General features: G+C 41.3%; 1 protein-coding gene across 1 annotated transcript in view; it reads right to left on the reverse strand.

The window, feature by feature from the left end:
- Positions 1-21,530, reverse strand: part of PRKACB (protein kinase cAMP-activated catalytic subunit beta) — a 68,725-nt gene extending 47,195 nt beyond the window's left edge. The window contains exon 1 of the mRNA XM_027463299.3: positions 21,238-21,530. Coding sequence (XP_027319100.1) covers positions 21,238-21,283 — 46 coding nt within the window. The 5' untranslated portion in view covers positions 21,284-21,530. The remainder of the gene's footprint in view (positions 1-21,237) is intronic.
- Positions 21,531-22,008: the final 478 nt, after the last annotated feature.

Genomic DNA, 22,008 nt, shown 5'->3' on the forward strand with positions numbered 1-22,008 from the left:
GTGTTTGATATGCTTAAATCAGCATCCTCAAATTCAAAAGTGTCATTGCTAAAAGTGTTGCATCAGCCAAGAAAATGGATTAATATCACACTTCTGAACAATAAACACTTTTAATTGGCTGGCATATTACAAGTTAAGAGAATAAGTAGTATACAGAAACAAAAGGCACATTTAGGAAGGCCTGCTTTTTGTCCTAAATCAAATGAAGCACAACTCAGGGCCTCCCAAGATATGTTGATTCAAAAGATTGAAATAGGTCTGATAAAGATATGATAGCAACCTAGAGATCAATTACTGATGCAACAGGCTGAAATAAAAAAGATAAAGGAAACTATGTCTTCTTCCTTGCTTACTGGTAACTAGCAAACTGTTAATACATAGCTTAAAGTAAAAATATTTTCCTATGCTCTGTCATTAACTGTGTACTTTGGGAACAGCCATGATACCAAGTCAGGGAACATATGATATGAGAGCATACCAGAATTCCTGCTACTCAGTTAAAAATGAGAATTTTGCAATAGAACTGTAAGAAATGAGGCACAGGAAGGGCTAACAGGCAAGGAAACAAGTCCTGGCGCACGACAGGGATCTGAATTAGGGATCTGACGCAGGACAAAGGTAAAACAAACAAGGGGCTAAGGAAGGACACAATGAGCTCCATGTATGAAACAAATACTGTGAGCAGAGGCAAAACTTTACTTTGAGCATAAGACATAGAGCAATAAAATGCAGGTTCACCTGTATTCTCCCAAACAAAAGAGACTAACTGTATTCTTTCACACTAAAGGGGGAAAAAGTGCCAGGTATCACTATGGTCTCATTAAAAAAATAATGAAAAACAAATCAGACAAAAAGCAAAAGATAATGTACAGACAAGTCTCCAAGTATGTAGTTAAAATTTGCCTAGATTAAAAAAGAAAGTCTGTCCTACCACTGTTCATGGAGGAGGGGAAGAAATGCCCAACTTCTCCCTGTTATAATTATTCAGCCATTTAAACTTAAAGGACATTTTAAGACACATGTCTATAAACAATTCCAGCCTTAATTCCATTTTGGACAATAATTTTAGAGGGCTGCAGCCCCATACTGATTCAACACAATCTCATTATCTCAGCTTTTTTCACTTCAGTTCCTAAACTGAAATGTAAACTGAATTTAGTTACTGACTGCCAACTGCGCATAACTGAAGGACAAAACACCCACTTTAATATTCTTCAATATTTTAGTTACTTCAGCCTTAGTAATAACTGACTCAAGATATGAATACCAAGCTACAGACAGACTTTGAGCATGCTGAGAGAAACAATACATCAAACATAAGTTTTTGTTAAAACTTTTTTGCTATTGTCCTTAATTTATACCTGATGTTGCTAAGGATACTGGTTGAGATGTTAAAGTTATAAAACCCACTGGTTGCAGCACCACTAACGTGTTGATCTCTACATGAAATTAAAAAAAAAAGTCTTCCAACTTCAGAGTGTTCTCTTCAGCTATATCCAGCTATATCCAAGACTGCAGCATGAAGAGTGACCAGACCAAAAAAAAAAAAAAAAAACAAACACAAGCATGTAGAACTAATGCTATCTGGAACTTAGGCTAAGCAATAAAAACACCCAGTCTGTTGTGGATTGTGTTTGTCTATGTTTGTGACCTAACAGTACTCTTCTAGTTACCAAATTATGATGTAGTTTGGGCTGCAAAGACAATTAATGTTCCTTTTATCATGCTTTGTTTAAATGCTGGTGTCACCCCTGTGGTGCTGCTTGTTGGAGTTACAAAGACAAAAATACCAACAACTGAATGACTACAAGTGGTAACTCCACACATTTACACCGGTAAGCCACTCACACTCCAGTGAGCGTACAACACAATCGCACACTCAGATACAGCCATGGAACCAGGCATTCCAGTAACGCTTCCTCTGCTCTCCCTAGATTCATCTGTCTTATTTTACAGCTGCCTGCAACCTAAGGAAAAAATGAAATCCTTGGCTGCCTTAGAGATTTATTCACTTTCATGGCTTTGATGATCTGGGGAGGTGAGATCCTGTTAGATAAGTCCTAATATTTAAGTTGGACCACATCCTGTGGGGACAGAAGAGATCCCAATTGATCATTACAAAGAAAATACTAATCTTTATATAACTTTTGAGTTGTTTTTCTATGACTCCATAATTACAGGGTAAGAAGGGCAAAGATTTTACTTTCCATCAGCCAATATATTTTAATAGGCACTTGAGACATTTAATACATTTTGAAAAGCCTATAACATAGAGGGAAGCAATATTTCTTTTATGTTGATGTAAATTCACAGAGAAAACGTTAACAAACCAAAATACCATAAAATAATTGAGCTCACAACTTTCAGTATACATCTCATTTTCCTTTACAATATCAGATCATTCCGATGTAGGGCTGAAATGAAGATTGAGTCTCCCTGGCTTGCTCATTTTAAGAGAGGATTTACACAATTTGCTCCAGTTTTACTTCAGCTTTTTATGAATAATAAACATAAAAGCCTTGAAACATGGCCAGAAAGGCCAATGGATAATACACGACCCCATTAGGAGGCACTTTACCCAGAAATACGTAGGAAACCTGCTCTGCCATAGAAGCCAAAAGTTTGCAAAGTACTTTCCCAGAGTCCATTTAGATTTAAAAATAGATAAGTAGTATTATGATACAGCAGTCACATGTGGTACATTTGATCTATTTTGAGCTAAAATTAATAAGCACTTCAGAAACGTGAAGTAAATTGATATACTAATTGCCATAAAATAAGGTATAGTTTTCTCTCTGTAACAGACTTGCCAATTCAAAAGCATGACTGGCAAAAAATGAAGATACACATTATTTTAAGTTACCAGAAGTGTTACTACAAGCCTCCAATAATTATGAGAGGACACAGTGTATCCCTGTATGCCTAAGTCTTCTAAGTTAATTGTTTAACAAACACTTGCAGTTAGTTGCCAGTTTTCAGATGGAAGGTGCTTAATAGTGACAACTAGTTTTTAAAAACTAGTCATTTTCCTGGAGGATATCCTTTCCCCAGCAAAATTCAGAAATGGTTAAAAGCGATAGGACTCTTAAGCCTGATTGCCTTGCCTCTGCCTTGTTTTTCTAGAACATCGCGACTGAGAAGTGAGGATTTAGACAATCACATGATTCCCAAGTTTAACAGCCCAGATTTTCAGTGCATCGAGCCTACGTAGGAAGGTCAACAAATACTGTGGTTTGACCTCGGTTAAGAGCTGAATCGCATCTACAAACAGTTTTTATATTGGAATGCCATAGCAGGACACATTTCTGTTCTTACAGCACAGAAGGGTGTGCTTTTAACTGCGATTTTAAGAGTACTTATAAACAAGTACTTGTTTGTGTAACTTAGAAAGCTACATTTAAAGCATGTTTAAATTTCATATTTTGGGATTCAAAAGTAAAAGAAAGACTGAACTAGAATTGTTTTAGTAACATCCCCTCTTTTACACGTGCATTATAACAATCATGTATACCTTTTTCCACAGACTCATACCTCAAGCAGCACAGTGTACTGAACTGCTCTGGCACTTGTTCAGCACTACACAGTGAAGGAAACTTCTCTGTAAGGCTCCTTAGCGCTAGGTGGAAAGACACACAGCTCCAGAAAGCTGCAGGGCACTCTGATGATGGCTACTGAATGCCACCCTTGCAATGGAGATGTTATCCTGCCTTGTGACAAGTTCCTTAAACCAAATTAATTTTCACCTGCATGTACTGCTGCTTTTCTATCCATCCTATGATGGCCAAAAAGTGTTTGGACACCTGTTTCACGAAGAAGAATTAACACTTGTAACTGACACAGAAAGCTATATAATCAGCACCTATATACTTCAGAGGATTTTATGTATTATATGCCCTGAAAAATAAACCTTTATCACATCTGGCAGAGCTCCCTAAAAAAAAGGGAAACATTTTACCTTCATCTCTTCATGCTTCAGTTCCCTGCTAGTAAAATGGAAATAACAGAAGCTCATTTAATGAGATACTGTAAAGGTAATTTCAATGTTTGCAAAGCAGCTGTATACTAAACTTATTTTTGTAAAAAGCTCACAAGGAGAAGAATAACATGCAGTAAAAAAGAGACTGATATGCACTGCAAACAAAATGTAAGAAAAAAATTCTTCATGAGTACAGCTCAGTGTCCTGTGCAACAAAGTTAACAAGATCCTTTCAGGGGATGAGGGATAAGCCAGTGGGAGAAGGAGCATATGATCTTGTAATTTTCTCTATTATGACACATCTGCACAAAGGAGCTGCAGTGGTCATCCATGTAATTTTAATTCTGCGTTGCCTACTTTTTTAAAATTGATATTGCAACATAAGCAGTTTCTTTCTCATTTTGACTAAAGAAGCTTAACGTTTTGTTTTTTAGAAAAGAAATCTATGAGCCTAGTATCACCTTATGGCATTATCTAGATCAAGAGGTCATTCATCAGCTGTGAAGGGAGGTCTCTCTCTCTAACATAGTTTCAGAGAAGTTTGTTTTATCAGAAGAATGGCAGATTTTGAAGATACTTGGTTCCTTTCATATTTCCAATTGCAAACAATTATTTGTATCTCCTTGCCTTCTTTTCAGGTTTCTTTCTAATCCTTACATTTACTTTACCTGTACTATGACTCTGAAGAACACCTATATCTGGACTCACAGATACAGAATCTTATAATTCCTTAACTGCTTAAGTACTCTGGAATATAAAACAGCCAAGATTTCAAAGGCTACTTAAACATTTCACTTTTTAATACAATGGAGAAAATTGGTGTAATACTGCATTGAAGATTTTTTTCTCCATAACGTGATTAGAATTGTAAAAACATAAAACCATGTTTGTTTTATTCTCTATCATATTGCTGAGCTTTGTTAACATATCAAATCAAATATCTTCACATCGAACTTCAATAGAAAATAGTTTGAAGTATTGCTATAAAAATCCTAATCTGAACAAAAACATCATAGACATAAAACTCATCTGGCTGAAACAGAACTAAAGGAAAAGACACAAAGAGTTCACCAAAAAAAGTCTGTGTGTATGCTAAATACATCTGAAAAATCCAAGAAGAATTGTATTAAGAATGCACAAGAATAACAGAAACAAATCCAATTCCCTATAAATAAATAAATTACTTGCACTCAGAATAATGCTTATTTTACATTGTGCAGGCAAGGAATCCTCTGATTGTTATCAGAGCTCTAAGAGCATAGAGTTCATTTTTAAGCTGACTCTTGATGAACCATAAAGGTCTGACAGAACTGATTTTTTTTTTTAAAACACAATTTTTAAAAGTTACTCAATTTATAAGAATTGCAAACTTTCTTAGTAGCAAGAAAGCACCAATTTTGCAACATAAACTGAGACACTGTATACAGGCCTGGTGGTGTGTAATCACAGAATCTCAGAAGCACTTTCTGTACAGAAAGCATATATTGGTATTTAACTTCCCATGAAAGGAAACTTCTGTGCCAGTTAATAAGTCGTGTTTTTGCTTGTCGGTATAAATAATAAACCGTAAGTCAAAAGTAAAGGAATATGACTAGATAGCACAGCAAAGTAATCCTCAGGACATTGCATATCACTAAAGCCGTGAGTCAGGAAAGGCATGGACTGCAAGCCTACATTGCTGCCTACCTGACCTGTTGTTTACCTGTTTCCATCATCCACTCCACCACTGGAGCAGAGTAGGCGAGATGCTCTTCTGCAGTTTGTCTTGCGTACTTACAAGAAGCGTACCTAAATCTTACCTATACCAGCAAAGAAGAAATGAAACTGAGATGTCCACAATAAGTCTCCTTCAGCTATGCTCAGCCAGGTTTTCCACAGGCCATATTCCACGGTTTGTGCAAACTGTAACTGAGGCTGTCTTGCTATGCCTTTGATTTCCCCTTCAGAAGCACACACACCTTAACCAAATGAGATGCAGGTACACTGCCCCACTCCTACAGTTCTCCTGGCTGAAACACCACACCTGGGCACTGCATGTGCTTTGATTTGAAAACATTAATTTGATCAGTTTGAGTTTGGGGATTTTTTATTTCCTTTACCAAAAACAGGAAAGCTGCATTTCCATCCTTCACTTTCATTAAAAATATGTCCCACCATAATACCACAAATGTGATAGCAAAAAGGGGCAGCAAAAGAAATGTATGTCCTAAGGGTCTGAATCATTCTGTTCTTATCAGACAAGATACTGAAAACTACCCTGAAATAACATCAACTTTACTGTAAGCAAATCAAATTATATCTGATACATAGCTCATCATTAGAAGTACTCAAACGCAAGTGCTTCATCCGAAATAGGCACTAATGTTTATCATGTAAAATTTCCCTGTTACCCTAAAATATAAGGAGATATCTTCATTGAAGTACCTTCATGAAATTCAAAGAGTTAAAAAGTACCCTATGACAGTGAAATAAGGTGTACACAATTTCAGAAGTGTCTTCCTGATGATCTGAGCAGATGAAGTATTTGAGGGGTAAAATTCAGCATGAACGACATTCTTAACAGCCCGTGGTAATTTCTATACTAAATTGTAGAAGATCAAACAAGTAAGACAGATACATGGTGTACAAACACCCGTTTGCAGGAAAGAAATCCCCAACTCAATTATATACATGTGTGTGTATGTATGTATTTTTTAAGTGACAATAATAATAATGCTTATGATTAAAACCACTATTGAAAAATATTTTCTGTTCTTTCCATTAAGATATTCATGTTTTTGATGTTGCTACATGTACTAAAATAGAAACAAAGAATTAAGACAAATCGTCTTGATATTCATAATTTGTTCCCAAGCTAGACTCTTTGTTAATAAATAACCAAGTAACACTGCATCATGCAACTTGAATTAATGGAAATTTTAAACTTGTATTGTCTAACAGAACACCACAGTATCTGGTTTCATTGTAAAAATCTTCAGTTTCTTAAAGTGAAAATGACTTGTCAAAAATGCTTTTTGGGGAGGGGGCTAAAAATCTAGATTAACTGTACCGTACTACTATGAATAAATGAAGGTAGGAGGAAAGCAGACCACTTACGCATTAATTAGTTCCAAAAATCCAGCTTTGAACATATATATCCAATTTTTTTCTACCTTTAACTGGACACCCCAATCACAGAATATAACAGCCTCACCACCATCACTACTAGACTGCCAGTGATTTATGGCCTATTTGTAAGGAAGTTATGCAGACTGATCCCTGATCTCTTCTAGTATCTCATGTAACTCTACAAACTATTAATGCATATTACAGACTAAAAATTAAGTATACAAGAATGCTACACATAACTTTTGGAATATTAACTACATATTTCTTTTCCATTTTTTAATTACAAGTCAAACGTACCACTCAACAATATCATATTTGCAAACATGTTTGAACATAAAATGCTGTTCTTGTTCAGGGTGTAAATTTGGTTTGCTGAAATAGAAGTTACCTTTGTCCTCACCTTCTCTGACCTGAAACATTCATGGAGTTAAAAAAAACAACAAAAAACATTCATGGGGGTAAAAAAAAAAAAAAAGAAAAAGTTCTCTTCCACTTGTTCAAACTGATTTTCCTTCAGTTATATGATTTTACTGAAGTATGTCTATAGAGACGGCATTCACGTAAGATGTAAACATCAGGATCCTGTTATGACTACGTATTTGCTTTCTGAAGTTGTAACAACTTGAAGGACTGGATTTATATCTGCTTGTAGGTCATCTTTCATAGCTATTTTAATTTTGCTGTCCCTTCTTAAATACCATCACCACTGACAAAGCTCTTAAGAAGACCTATTAGCCAGAAGTACTTTTTAATAGCAACAATGTCTACACAGTATTTTGGTGCTTCACATAGCAGCCATCTAAGTTAAGTTCTAAAATATCCAATGCTGTGACAATTAAGCTGTGTTTAGACCACAAAACCACACCAGTAAGAACAGGCAGCTATAAAACTGAAGTACTGTTTTTGTTTGTGGTTCAAGAATTGTCTATCAAAGGATACTGCAAAGTTGCTGTTGCTGCAGCAGACAATCGAGTACAATTCAGATAACCTTCCTCCAACCTGCAATTTAATCTTTCATGAAAAAACATGCTCTGCCGTATGATGAAATACCAGGAGGGGAAAAAGGAAAAGCAGTGCTACTTTTTATTCAATAGCTCTTGATGTAACCACAAATACGGAGATTTCCTATTTGGTCATATTCTTGGAGCATGAGTTGAAGTCCAGCAGCCTCTTGTAAGCAAGGAGGCAAGAGTCCCAAAGAGCAGCCTTCAGAGACTTTTGGATGCTCAGAGCATGATCAGACCCTTTTTCTACCACATCAGAAATTTAATGCTCCTGAATAACAATGCAGGAAAACTGGGCTTTTACATCCAACTGTGTCAATGGTCTTGTATTTTTATACATAACTCCAGTGTACTTCTGCATTCTGCATGAGGGAAAACATTCCTCATGCTATAATGCTACTGCTGCTACTGGTACAGCACCAAGTGCTTCACAGGGACTAGCGCCACTACTACTTCATTGTCTTGCATATTCCTTCCTCAGTATTTACCACTACACTTTGACTCTCAGAAAGCCACCAATACTGTATCTTATGCCCATAATGCTGCATATATCCCATGTTTGCAGCTACAGTGTACATTTTCCCCAAACCCACTAGATGTCACTTCCTCACGATTCAATATACATTCAACAGGAAATCTAAACTTTCGCATAATTCTTTCCCTGCTCAGTTTATTCAAGCAACCCCACACCATTTGAGAGAAACCTCAATTCCATCCACTGCTCTGCTTCTTGTAAACGTGGCTGATATCAACTCTGATCTCACAACTTGCAGTCAGCTTTTATAAATCTCTCTCAAGGGCTGCACAAGTATCAAGCAGGATCTCAAGATCAACAAATTTGCTTTGCTGCTCAGCTTCTTCATAACACATCTGAAGGGACTGTGTATGAAAGGCTTCTATTTATGTGCTTTCCATACTGAACTCTACTGTTTTCCCAGACTCCGTATTTTGGGCTAGTCTTCTCAACTAGAAGACTGGCAGTAGAACAAACAAGTTTGTATGCATTAGTGGAAATGAATGAGTCAATTTAGTTGGTGGAGAAAATTACCATGTTCTGAATATAAGTGTGGAAAAGCAGCCAACCACTATTTTCTGTTTGGCGTTTTCACACAAAGGAAGGCAGAGCTACCTCAAGTTATCTTTTGAAATAAAAGGCAGTAAGGCTACAAACTGTATTTCTGCTTCACACAGAAAACAAACAAACAACCCCATAGAAAATCAGTGTCTTCGCCAATGACTGGAAAATTCAACTCAGCTGCAGAAGATGAAAATGCAGGAGATCTTTCATTCTTCTTGTAAAAGACCACACTACATTTACAGTTCTCATACCACTAGCCCTATTTCATCAGTTCAGTAGCTTCAGTGGCTGGTTTCTTCGCATCTCGTACTACAACACTGGGCTGCATGTCTCGTCTTCCTCCTTTCACTCCCTACCCACATGCAGTATCTAAAATGCCCATCCATGCATTAGTCATCTTCCAGTTTTATTTGTCCTAAAAAATTCTTGAGCACATTCTGGAGTAATTAAAAATATAGAGAGGAAAGCTGGTGATCCTCTCACTAACTGTCAAAATAGATTATGCTCTGATGACCACAAAGGCAGTCACACTTAACAGAACTAAAATATCACAATTACTACTTAATCACAGCAGTAAGCAAAAATAGGGCAAACGCTGCTGATAGCATTTGAGAGGGGCATGTCGACGTGTACCTTTAGAAGAGTCAGTCAGCAGCATTGCTGCTTGAAGGGAAAGGCTGATCCCCTCAAATTAACAACCACCTCAGGTTAATACACCTAAGAGGTGAGGCGATGAGCACCATGCGATGGCTAGCCTCTGCTCCCTCCCGTCAGAGAAAGCTTAGTGTGCTCTCTGCAGTGGCAAAACCCCCTCACCTTTATCCCCTTTTTCTGCATCCCCTCTTCGTGTCACTGCAACACAAGGTAGGGCCACAGTTTAAAACAGCTCCATGAACTGAATGAGTTGAACAGGAGAGCTAGGGGAAGCAGAGGTTTTAACACAGGTACTTCAGTGACTTTTTCAAAGCCATCCTCAAAACCACCGTATCAGGATAGGGTGAGTAGCAAACTGTAGCGCAGTGCGCAACAGCAGGGGCAATCAGGGAGCTTCCACAGCAGCTTTGCTGCCAAAGGAAATCAGTCATGGAACTGCTTCTTAAGCAGCACGTTGAAGAAAAGTTCGTAATTAGAGTCTCAAACAACAATCCAGAGACAATATGACCATGGCTGTTTCGTTTGTTTTTAAAAAGTTGTCATACTGGCAAAAATCGGGATCTGATCTGAAAACACAACTCTCACCCAGCAGAAACTCTGAAGTTGCTCCAACGGGCCTTCTGGAAAGGCATTTTAAGTAGTACGAACAAGTAATTGTGGCTATAACTGGTTTAGACATTAAACCAAACCATCACCGAACACTGTCCTGAGGTTGAAAAGTACAATGGTTACTTGGCTAAATTATGTTTTATATTCTCACTGTAAATTACTTAGCAAATGCTTTTCTTTAATAAATGGCGTGCTTTCAAACATCTGCTAAAAACAAAGAAAAGTCCTCTTCTGAAGGAAACAGTTTTAAAATAGCAGTTCAGATCCTGAAAATAGCAAACTTCTAAAGAGACACTGTCCCTTAAAGACATAGCCCCATTTGAAGGCATAGAAGTAGCACCAACAGTTATCATGATAAAAAGATCAGGCCAAAAGCACCACTTTGGTGCAGAAAACAATGGACTTCTGCAGCGCAATGGAAAACTGCCTTATGTCAGACTGCAGGAAAACAGTTCAGAACAGTTCAGAATACAGTTAGTGCATAAAGGTCGGGCTGTGTGTAAATAAGGGACTCAACAAGTATCAAAGTAAAACACTAAAGATAGCTGAAGCTACATAATATGCCTAGCACACCTGCCTTCTGTGGCAGAAGCAAAATAAGGAACCGGGCTTTGTGTACCTGGAGTACTGCAGCTGTCTGCTTGCAGACTCTGTGTCTGGTTCTGTCGCCCCCCCCCCGTACAAGAGAGATGTGGACATACTGGAAAGAGCCCAACGTAAGGCCACCGAGCTGATGAAGGGAACGGAGCACTTTTCCTATGAGAGAATTGGGACTGTTCAGTGCAGAGGAGAGGAGATTGGGGCAGGGGCTTGCAAAGATGGAGCCAGGCTCTTTTCAGTGGTGCCTAGCAGCAGGACAAGAGGCACTGGGCACAAACTGGAACTCAGGAGGTTCCATCTAAACATCAGCAAGCACTTCTTTCTGTGTGGGTGAGGAGCATTGGCACAGGCTGCCCAGAGAGGCTGCGGGGTCTCCTCCTCAGTGATCTTCAAAAGCTGCCTGGACATGGTCCTGGGCACCCTGCTCGAGCAGGGGTGGGACCAGACGACCCTCTTACCTCACCCTTACATTTATACACCTGCCCTCTGAGGTTCTACCTGATGCAGGACCCCTCCGTCAGCTCTGACCCAAGAGGAAGTTCTGCAGAATGACCCTGACCTCCCGGGATCTACTCCCACTCCTTCAGGCTGAGCACCTCTGGCCAGCCATCATCAGCTCCCTCTGCAGGGAGGGGAGAAGAGGGACAAAACCCAGACCACGCTCTGCTTAGTGCTTCCCTTGCCTCCATACCTTTACATTTCTTGACCCATGTTCCTCCTCCTTTTATCAGCAGTTGCCCTGCAAATTATCTGGTGCCTCACCATTCTCTTTTCCTTTAGTTGCTCATTCTCAAGGAGGGCTCTAATGTTTTATCAGGGATAAACTGGTATCAGTCCAAAAGGAAAGAGACAACAGAAACACTGGCTGCTTAAGAAAAGCAAGAACAGGCCACGCACAGGGCACTTCTCCCTTCCTGTGGCACACACAGTTGTACAAATCGTATCCTCCCACAGCTGTTCTATTCTAGACCAGGGAGTTGTCACTCAGAGTGATTCTTCACATGGAAACCATTCAGGACCTTTTACCATCCTTGCTGCCCTTCTGTGAACCTGTTCCTGGGTGTTCAGCTTGCATGGGACACGTTTGATACAATTAACTGAAAAGTCAATACATTTATTATGCCAAAGGGAAAGCTACCAAGGGTAACAAATGTTACCCAACAACAAAAACAGAAAGGGAAAAAAAAAAACAAACAGGGGCTTGAAATTCAAGAATGTTCTAGCACAAAGTTCAACATTAAAAAAAAAAAAACTAGAGTTAATATGCAAATGAAAGGTATCTTGTGTATGAGTAGTAAACATGCAATAATTCTGTAGGCAGAATAAAAAAAACAATTGTCTGGCAAAAAATAGTGTCATAAGAATAGGCAAAAATTAGACAAACTAAATGGTTCTTGGTATCAGAGCAGTCTGGATGAAAAACTGAAGCTAATCTTGTTTCCCTACCAGTTCTACATTTGATCCTCAGTCCAAAAGAAAATCAAAGATGAAAGAAATCTGCTAATTTGCAAAAGAACCACCAGACACCCCAAAAAAACATTAAGAAGCACTACACATCCTGAACTTCCCCGTTAATCCCACATCACATGAAGCTGTTGTAGACCTACGCTAATTGCAAAACCAGTTTGCAATTTCAGATTCATAGAAGCCATTACATTATTCAGCACCTTATTGCTGAATAACGGTGCTGCAGCCCAGCGGTGCAGGACCTTGTAACCCATCATCCACACAGCTGAGTGCCAGTGCTGGGACATGGGGACATGCGCTGTGCCCTTAGTCCTCGCTTTCATTGGATGTCTCCTTTCCATCACACAGCTTTTCACATGGACCAAACGTGACTCTAGGCTCCAATTTTAAAAGCCTGCCCAGTACAAAGCAGTCCTCCAGCAGTCAGTGAGGATACACCTCTGTTCATCAGGATACCATCTCCTATTAGGAAATACCAAGCTCTTTCAGATCAGTATGGCACGATTTTAGCCATGTAATGCTTTGTCTCTCACCACATTGCCCGTTTTTCAATGAGAAATCCTGACTAAAAATCCAAGCTTCCTATTAATTAATTTATGGATCAGTTAATAATAAAATGTTTGAATACAGGTAATTTGCATTAAAAACTTTATCTTAATGATAGATCTGGTGCAGTTAAGTCACACTTTTCCCAGAGAAAGGCTAGATTATCATATGCTTAACAATTAGAATTTAAATATACAATAAACCTATCACTGTTACCTGCTGTAAGACAAACAAAGAATTTCAAACTGCCTAATATCATATTAATCAAAACTAACCTTAATTACTATTACAGCGTACCTGCTGATTTATCTGAGTACATACACCCTTAATTATGTCACTTCACACGAGGGAAGAGCAAATGGATTCTAGATAGAGGCAAAATAGCAATCTTTTTTGTCTTTAAAGTCACCTTCTTTGAGCCAGAAACGCAGCTTCCTTTGTTTTAATTCCTTGAATCATGTTGCGACTGTGGAAGTCTGAGGGTTTATAGACCAGCAGTAACAGCAAGTGCAGTAGGTTAACAAGTACGCACTTGCTGCAAGCAGCTTAAATTGAATGAAATAAACAAGAGTTCACCACGTCTTCTCTTTAAACATTCTAGTATTTTAACAAAGGGATAAACAAGAGGCAGACATAACAAAACTAACCTTTACATACCACCCAGATGAGACATACCTTCATCTACCATGTGGAAGACAGATTTCTAGGCTTCTCGTTTTAACATCACAGGTAAGCTATCTTACTATTTCACTTAGTCCATCAAACAGACACCACCTGTCAAGAAACCATCAGGGCAAGGTAGAAGAGTAATTCTCTGCCATTTGTAAGGAGCAAACTTGGCTCAAAACACTCATCGGGCTTTCGCTGGTAGAAAACAGCCATGTCATGGAAAATAGTTTTGTTTTCTCATAGTCCAGAGACCCATTTATCTCTAATACGTAGAGCATATTTACATAACTCTTCTGAAAGACTTTCTGAAACCCTCAAAGCTATGGCTCAAAACTATGAATAGGCCGAAGTACAGAAACTGAAAACAAATTGTCTAGTCTCAAGTTATTAAAAAAAATGTGGCTGTTTTTTGTTTCTATTGTTTGTTTAAACACACACATGCAAAGTGCTTCCAACCCTTCGCTACATTTGAAAACATACACAACACAAAGGGCAAGTCCTCACACCCTAACCCTTACTACGCGAACACTTACACAGAAACACATTAATTAATACACGTGTCCACTAATGTACACGAGAACTCATTATACTATAAGCTACCAAGCTGTCTATGATTCTAGATGAACCCCTCTTATCAAAGAACAGCTGAAAACAGTTTAATGAATGAACAAATGAACAAATGAAACAAAAAACTTCGGTACACTTGTTTGAACGTCAAATTGGCAAAAGACAACTGAAGTTAAATACAAAATTAAGTTAAAAAATAAAATATTGTTTTAAAGATTTATACATGTGGAGATGGAAAGAAGCAATGTTTTACTATATCTTCTCAACCCTTTTAGCTCTAAATGCTTGAGTAAACCAAGCCCAACTGCTAGGTGCTAACACCTCTCACTAAAAACCGAGCTGTGAGACAAAGTAATTTGTTACATGAACACAGGCAGACGGCAAAGAGGTGGTTTGGAGTAATCATTTTAGCAAGAAGTTAGCAGGGTGAGGTCTTAGGAGACTGCTGAGTTAATCTAAGAGCTCAGCACTGAGAAGAGAGCCCTTTTTCCTTGCCACCTCACCATTTCATTGCCAGAAGCACTTTCACTGCTTCCTTTGAATCTGTCTGTTGCCATCTGACACCTCAGCAAAGTGATTTGGCTTGCAAAATAATTGTAGATAACGTAAAGGAATAAAAGCCAGTTTTTTGCCTATGTAAAGCAGCTTAACAATGGATTGGAAAAACATTGGAATTGTGACATGTGAAAGGACTAGGAATAAAAACATGCTTCTCCACAGCACAAGCCACCAGATGGGCTCAGCTGTTTTGTGAAACCTTACCCTTTAGTGGACGTTGCTCTGCTGTGACGCTGAAGGAACAGCTAACAGGATGCCAAACGGCAGGCTCAATAAAGCAGCAGAGACTGCCATCCACTTGTGCTGACCCCTAACACAACAGGCAGAGCTACCTCAGCGTCTTCCTTTTAGTTCCCCGTAGGGCAACACACACATGAACACACCCTGAGAGCACTTTGTCCCGATTCTCCAGCTGCACAGACCACTAGCCCCACTTTTATCTTCTATTTCCTATCTGTCTGTATTCACCTTACTATCCATAACTGATCTTGTATGCTTTGGAGAATAAATTCTGTTTGGTGTTTTTACAAAGCGGGATCGTAATTCACAGCCAGCCCACCTGACCCCTAGGATAACACAAATAAATAATGCTACACACAGGAATGAAAGTAATCCTCTCCCAACGTACCAGGAAAAAAATGGAGGAGGGCAAACATTTCTTCAGTTTGCAGTTCCTAAGACAACACATTTCTCACTTCACTTACCTCCTGAGAGCTCCACCGCTACTCTGCCCTGTCCCCCAATCCCCAGGAAACATTTCTACATCAGAAGATAAAACCCACATGGGGCCAAGGGGACGTGCAGGTTAGCTCAGCCCCAGCACCATGGCTCCCCTTGCAGCACCTGCAGGCTCTCACCTCAATGCTGGTGCCGGTAGCTGCACTGGTGCCACCGCCATCCTAGCTCCAGGCAGTGGGATCAGGCAGCTGCTCCAGGTTAACCGAAGTCCCTCCCGCTTTCCCTTTTTTTGCAGGGTTATTTTTAACCTAGATCAATCTCAGATTCAGTTCACCTTGTTGTCTCATAAATAGTTGTTCCAGCACACTCGAGGACACAGAGGCTGGAAAAAAAGTGGCAGGGGGACAGAAAAGCAGAACTGCAACCTAAAGAAATGCTTATGAAATAACACCTAACACCTGTAACAAAGACAGAGCCTGAGAGCAATGCTGCAGAGCAGTCTCCTTGCCAAGTTCCAGCCCTAAGTTTCACCAGTTTATAAGAAAAATCCCCTGTGACTTGAGGTTTCTAACACTGAAAACTCTGCAAGCTTAAATGACCAGAAACACTGATTAAAACAATAGGCTGTACGTGGATCTGATCTGCACCCCACATGCTGTGTAGCATAGACAATACCCTTTATTAAACTAACTACTCCAGTTAAAAAAAAAAAAAAAAAAAAAAGCTTCTGGGCAAGCAAGCCCTTCATGATGTCTTCAGTAAGGATGCAGGCAAAACACACAAAATCTGACAGTCATCCAAAGCCCTTTCCACAGCTCTGTCCAAAGGAGAGATGTGTCAATTACGGAAGAACTGAACTAACTGGAAAAGAATCCCAGACAACCTCATACACAGCGGGGGAATACGCCCCTCCACACAGGCAGGGGAGCCCACGAAACTAACTTCCAGTATCACGTCCTTACAGTTTTTCCACTTATTGCTCTGCCCACATTTCACTCCCTATACCAATGAGGTGGTCTGCAGCAAAGACACAGGCTTCATCACACTAAGGAAAAAGGGAACTCTTCCCCAAAAACGAGAATTCTGACTGTTTTTTGTGGTACTTGATTCCATTATTTCTACATATGTGGATATACGGTTAAATGAATGAATCCAAAGAAACCTAGAAGCAAGGGAACGCCGAATAATTGAAAATATTCTGTCTAAAGGCCTAACTACAACAGCTAAATACATAAACTAATTTATCACTTGGGGGTCCTTCTGACCTTTTGTTATGCTCCTAGGTGGCAATCATTTACTGAATAATAGCCTTTTTCTTTGCTAGTCCAAGCTGTGAACAAGCATTTTGTTTTTAATTAAAGAAGAATTTTAAAATAATAGCGTGCCTCTTTTGATGGCGTATACCAACAGTCTTACATTGGTGATTCCATCAAACACATTTTTATGTATTGGTTCAGCAAGTGATTGTAACTACCTCTGACTTTCAGATGATAGGATCCTACATTGCTGAAATCTAATCAATGGTGAAACAATTCAAGTCCAAAAATATAAGGGAAGAAGCTTTAAAAACACTTGAAATGGATTCTGTGGATAACATCACTACGATATATATATTTTAGTTGCCCTGTATACAATAAATACTGATTGTTGATAAATAGCTGATGTTCTAAAATGTGTAAACAAGGCTCCAAAAGCTATCTATTTCAGTATCAGAAAGCATAAACAAAATAAGTAAAAAAAAAAAAAAAAAAAAGACAAAGAGTTGATGAACAAGAACACTGAAATGAGGGTCCCTGGAAGAGTGACAAGGAATCAGCAAGCTTGGAATAATAATGGACATGGAGCTTTTCACCTCTAGTTCACTGATTTTAATCTAATCAAGGTCAGCAGTGACAGAGCTTTGCCTCAGCCAGTCTTCACGTGAAATGAACTTGTGGTCTCTTAGTTCTCAATGAATAAATACAGCAGAATGACCCAGCACCAAACACACATGAAAAATAAGAAAAAAAGGAGGATAAGATCTACTGGAAAAGGAAAATTAAGAAGGCTGAATATTCCTGTCAAACACACTTCAAAAGAACACTACTTTCAGAATAATTATAAGAGTTAAAAAGGGAAGAATCAACTATAATAGGAACTCTGTCAAAATCAAGATACTGTAGAGGGAACACTCTGAGGAGGAGTGAATGAACATAAAACTCACATGCAGAGTCCACATCCATACCACATTCATAGCGCTTAGAGACTTAAGAACCCTAGAAGGTGAAGCTGCTAAAGACATGAGATTACCAAAACCCTCCTATAAGGGAAGCTGGAGGTCTGGCTAGCAGATAAAAAGCAATGCGTACAGAATTATGATTTGAAAATCTTGGATAGTGTGATTTTAAACATGTTTTAAGAGCAGTTAACTGTTACATACTGCTACAGAAAAAAATGCCAAGCACCATCAGAATCCTGCACAGCACAACTCAGAAGTCCAAGCAGTGCAGTTTCAATAGCTATGGAGAGAAGAGAAGATATACACGCCTTCCAGTCAGCAAAGAGTGCACTCTAATCACCTGGTCTCTAATCCAGTTTGGCGATTAAAAAGAAAGAAACTGATAATATCTAAGCTAATTATTCTTGAACATCACTACCCCCAAATATTTTCCAAGTGATTGAAAGAGAGATTACTGTTAGCTTCTAAAGAAATTTTTTGTTGCCAGGTATGACACTCCCTTAGATATTTAAAAGGACAAATAAATCGGAGCTGTACATAGCAATTACTTCAAAAGTCTGTATTAACAAGTTATCTGAAGAAAAAAATATATATTTTCAATGAACTTTACAATTTGCAGAGCTGACATTCATTTCTGTTTAGAAAACTGCCCTAGTAAACATAAAACATTTCTGTTTTATATAAAATCAATGACAATCTTTAAACAGATCCACTTAGTGGATTAAGTAAAATACTCTGTGACCTTTTTTTAAAGCTCAGAGATGTGTTGTAGCTGTTTCTTTTATTTTGTTACTTCAATATATTATTCCAAGATAATGAATGTTAGAGTCAACATTCTCCTACACTAATTGCAACAAGTTAAGGTAAGCTCCTAGTGACTTTGTTTAATGCAATTGAAAAAAAAAGTCAACATGTGGTAAACTCATAGGTGGTTAAAGAAAATTTCTCAGCTACTGAGAGCAGCTGAAGAAAAAACAACAGAACATATCAATGAAATGCAAATTAGGATCAGGGATCAAACTTAGAGAAACTTTTAAGATGACTGACAAATGCGTCTCTTAGATTACTTCTATTATTCTAAAAAACTCTCAAAATCTGTAGGCTGTTTTGCCCTGTAGATACCCAGGGAACCCGACAAACGCATTTAAAGCAGGTACAGAGTCAGAGCCTTAGGCTTCTCTTTAGTAAAGGATCACTTTAATTTTGGTCCTTAAAATCTACTGCACATTAAGAGAGCCTGGAACAGAAAGGCATAGGAAAAACAAACAAACAAACAGAAAAGCCTACACTGAAACATTCCACCTTCTGTATACGCATATATACGTCTTGCCCTCTGACCTATGTAAGCCTGAGTTGATTTTTGGTAGCTGAGCTTAAGAAACTTAACCAGCATTCAGATTTCATTCACTTTCAACTTCTGCCTAGAAATCCTACGAAATGTTTGCCTCATCCTACTACTGGCATTCACATACAACTATTTTTATTCCTCTAGGCAGCCTGAGTGAAGTAACAAGAACTGAAGAAGTTCAAAAATACGTGGAAAGCTGAAACAAACAAGAGGAGCGTAAAGGCCACAGTTAGGTGAACAGCATTCGCCTGTGCTGACCACAGATAGGGAAGGGCTCTCAAATTACACTTGATGAACTAGCAAGTGTAGTTATCAGAGGAAGCCGAGTTACCCTTCATTGTTCTCTCGGGGACCTTAGCATGCCCTTGATCCACACAATGCCATAAGCTGTAGGCATGGATCAAGGGCATAACATCACTTTCACTAGGCATACCCGGGTATTTTTCTGTCACCGCTTCAAACTACTTCATTTTAAGTGCCCTGAAGTTTGGGATACACGCTATTAAGGACACATACCAGGAAAAAACAGCAGGAAAACTGTCTTGGCAGTGTGAATATGCATTAGAAACATTAAAGCTTTATCACACTTCATGTTTCTCTAGTTTTCAGATACAACAAGTTATATGAATAGATTACACATCAGCTTCCACTGCCAGTAAAATAAATTATCAGAAGCAATGTTTAGTATGTGTATAGTATTCATCTACTATTGATCCTCATAGTAAATGAATCCTCATCTTTCCCAGCAGCATGTCAACGATGATCAATTTCTTCTCTCTGTTACAAAGTTGTATCATTACAGAGCCCCTGGCTGCTAAATATACTGAGTAATTGAACATCTGAGCTTGATGTCTCTAGCAGCATTTCATTTTCACATGTGAACTCTTCAGCAAAGGGAGAGATAGTTTTGAGCCAAACTATTTCTGCAACTTAAAATCACTGCATTTAGTAATACAGGAAAAATAATTAAAAAGGAAGTAAACACTCTCTGTGGTGTAGCGTTATTTAACTGCAAATAGCGATACAGCCACTGCTAGGTGCAAAATACAGTGTTTTGCTGTCTGAAGTACTTTGAGCAATCCAATCCACCCCCATTTTCATAGGCTAAAACGCTTCCCATGTAAAATAACTGTCCTCAGCCAAACAATACAAACACCAATGGTCACACACACACAGAACGTGTGTGTTGTGAAACCCGTAATAACCAGACGGCACGTGAGAACCAGAAGGAGAAGCCGCACAGCGGGACTGGATCGGCCAAGCCAAGTCCCTTGTCCTGCATCAGGATGTGGGGTGTGGGTGGAGGGCGCGCTGCGTGGGCAGCTGCTGCCCCGTGCACGGTGGGTTACCCGCTCCTACCCCAGCCCTAGGTGGTGGGTATGAAGAGTAAACAGAGTGCAGAAGGACACCAAGGAGTAACTGGGAGGTTTAAGCTCCTGTCCGTGCTCAGACCGCCCGTGGCATTTCCCATAACAAAGGGCATTGTTGTGGAGAGCGCTGCGCTTGCACAACGGGCTGCTCGCTGCGCCTTGCCTCTTCTCCTATCCACAACAAACAGACCCAAAGTTTCCAACTGGAAAGCAAGCCAGGAAGTTAACTTTCTGCAAATAACGCCCGCCGCTCTTTCCCCCACTGACCGGATCGCCTCTGCACCACTTAGACACCGTGCCAGGGCGGCGAGGGGAACCGAGCGGGAAGCCCACTGAGTGCGGCGAGTGCCCACCCGTGCCTTTGTCTGCCATTTTACGGCGGCTCGGGAGAAGAGAGGGCCACGGGCGGGCGGTGAGGAGAGAAGAGGAGAGGAGCGGAGCGGAGCACGCAGGGCACGGCCGCAGCCCCGGGCCGACCCCCCCGGCGGATGAGCGGGGCCGCGGCGCTGCCTCCCGGCGGCGGGCTGCCACCTGCCCGCGGCTCCCCCGCCGGTGCCAGCCACCTGCCGCGGGACAGCCGGGCGGCACGGCTCGGCTCGGCACAGCTCGGCTCGGCTCCCGGGGCGGGGCGGGGCGGGGGCCGGGCCGGGGGCTCGCTGGGCGCCTCCGCCGCTAGGCCGCGGGGCCTGCGGGCGGCGCGGGGCGGGCGGGCCGGGCCCGGCCCCTCCTCGGGGCGGCGGGGCCGGGCGGCGGGGCCGGGCGGCGGCAGCGGCCCCCCCTCACTCACCGCTCTCGATCTCGTTGCCCTTCTTGGCGGTGGCTGCGTTCCCCATGGCCGAGCCGGGGCGGCGACGGCGGAGGAGGGAGAGGGAGGGAAGGGGAGGGGGGAAGCGGGACGGATGCCGGGCGGGCGGCGGCGAGGCGGCGGCGGGCGGGCCCGGGGCTCGTGTGGCGGCGCGGCCTGCGGCTGGCTCCCGGCGGCCCCGGCCCCGCGCTGGCTCCCTGTGGCTCCGGCCGCCGCGGAGGAGGAGACGAGCGCTCTGCCCCCCTCCCCCACGCCGACACCCGGCGGAAATGACGACCGGGGCGGCGCCTCCGCCCTGCTGCGCCGCTCGGCGGGCGGCCGGGGGCGCGCGGCACGCGGGGACACGGCGCCGGCAGCAGCGGGGCCAGGACCGGCGCTGCCCTCCCCTCCCCCCCCCCCATCCCGCCCCGACCGCCCGGCGGCCCGAGGGAGCGGCACCGGGCACCGCAGGGCACCGCGGGCGGCCGCCTGCCCCCGGCCCGCCTCGGCCCCGCCTCGCCCAAGGTGACCCCGCTGCCGCCCCCGGTGCGGTTACGGGGCTCGGCGTCGCACCCCCGGCAGCGTTGCGAAAGGGAGCGGGCTGCCGGGGAGGAGTTGTTGTTTTTTTGGCTTCTCCCTTTTGCCGCCGCTCGTGGCAGAAATAGCTCCGGCTACGCTTTTTCGAATGGTATTGTGACTTTCGAGTCGGTGATGGCTCTCTAAATAGATGTATTGGAGCGTTTCTGCGGTGGAAGGAAATGCTTATCAAAAGGA

This window comes from Anas platyrhynchos, chromosome 8 (genome assembly GCF_047663525.1).
Source record: "Anas platyrhynchos isolate ZD024472 breed Pekin duck chromosome 8, IASCAAS_PekinDuck_T2T, whole genome shotgun sequence".
Taxonomy (NCBI): domain Eukaryota; kingdom Metazoa; phylum Chordata; class Aves; order Anseriformes; family Anatidae; genus Anas; species Anas platyrhynchos.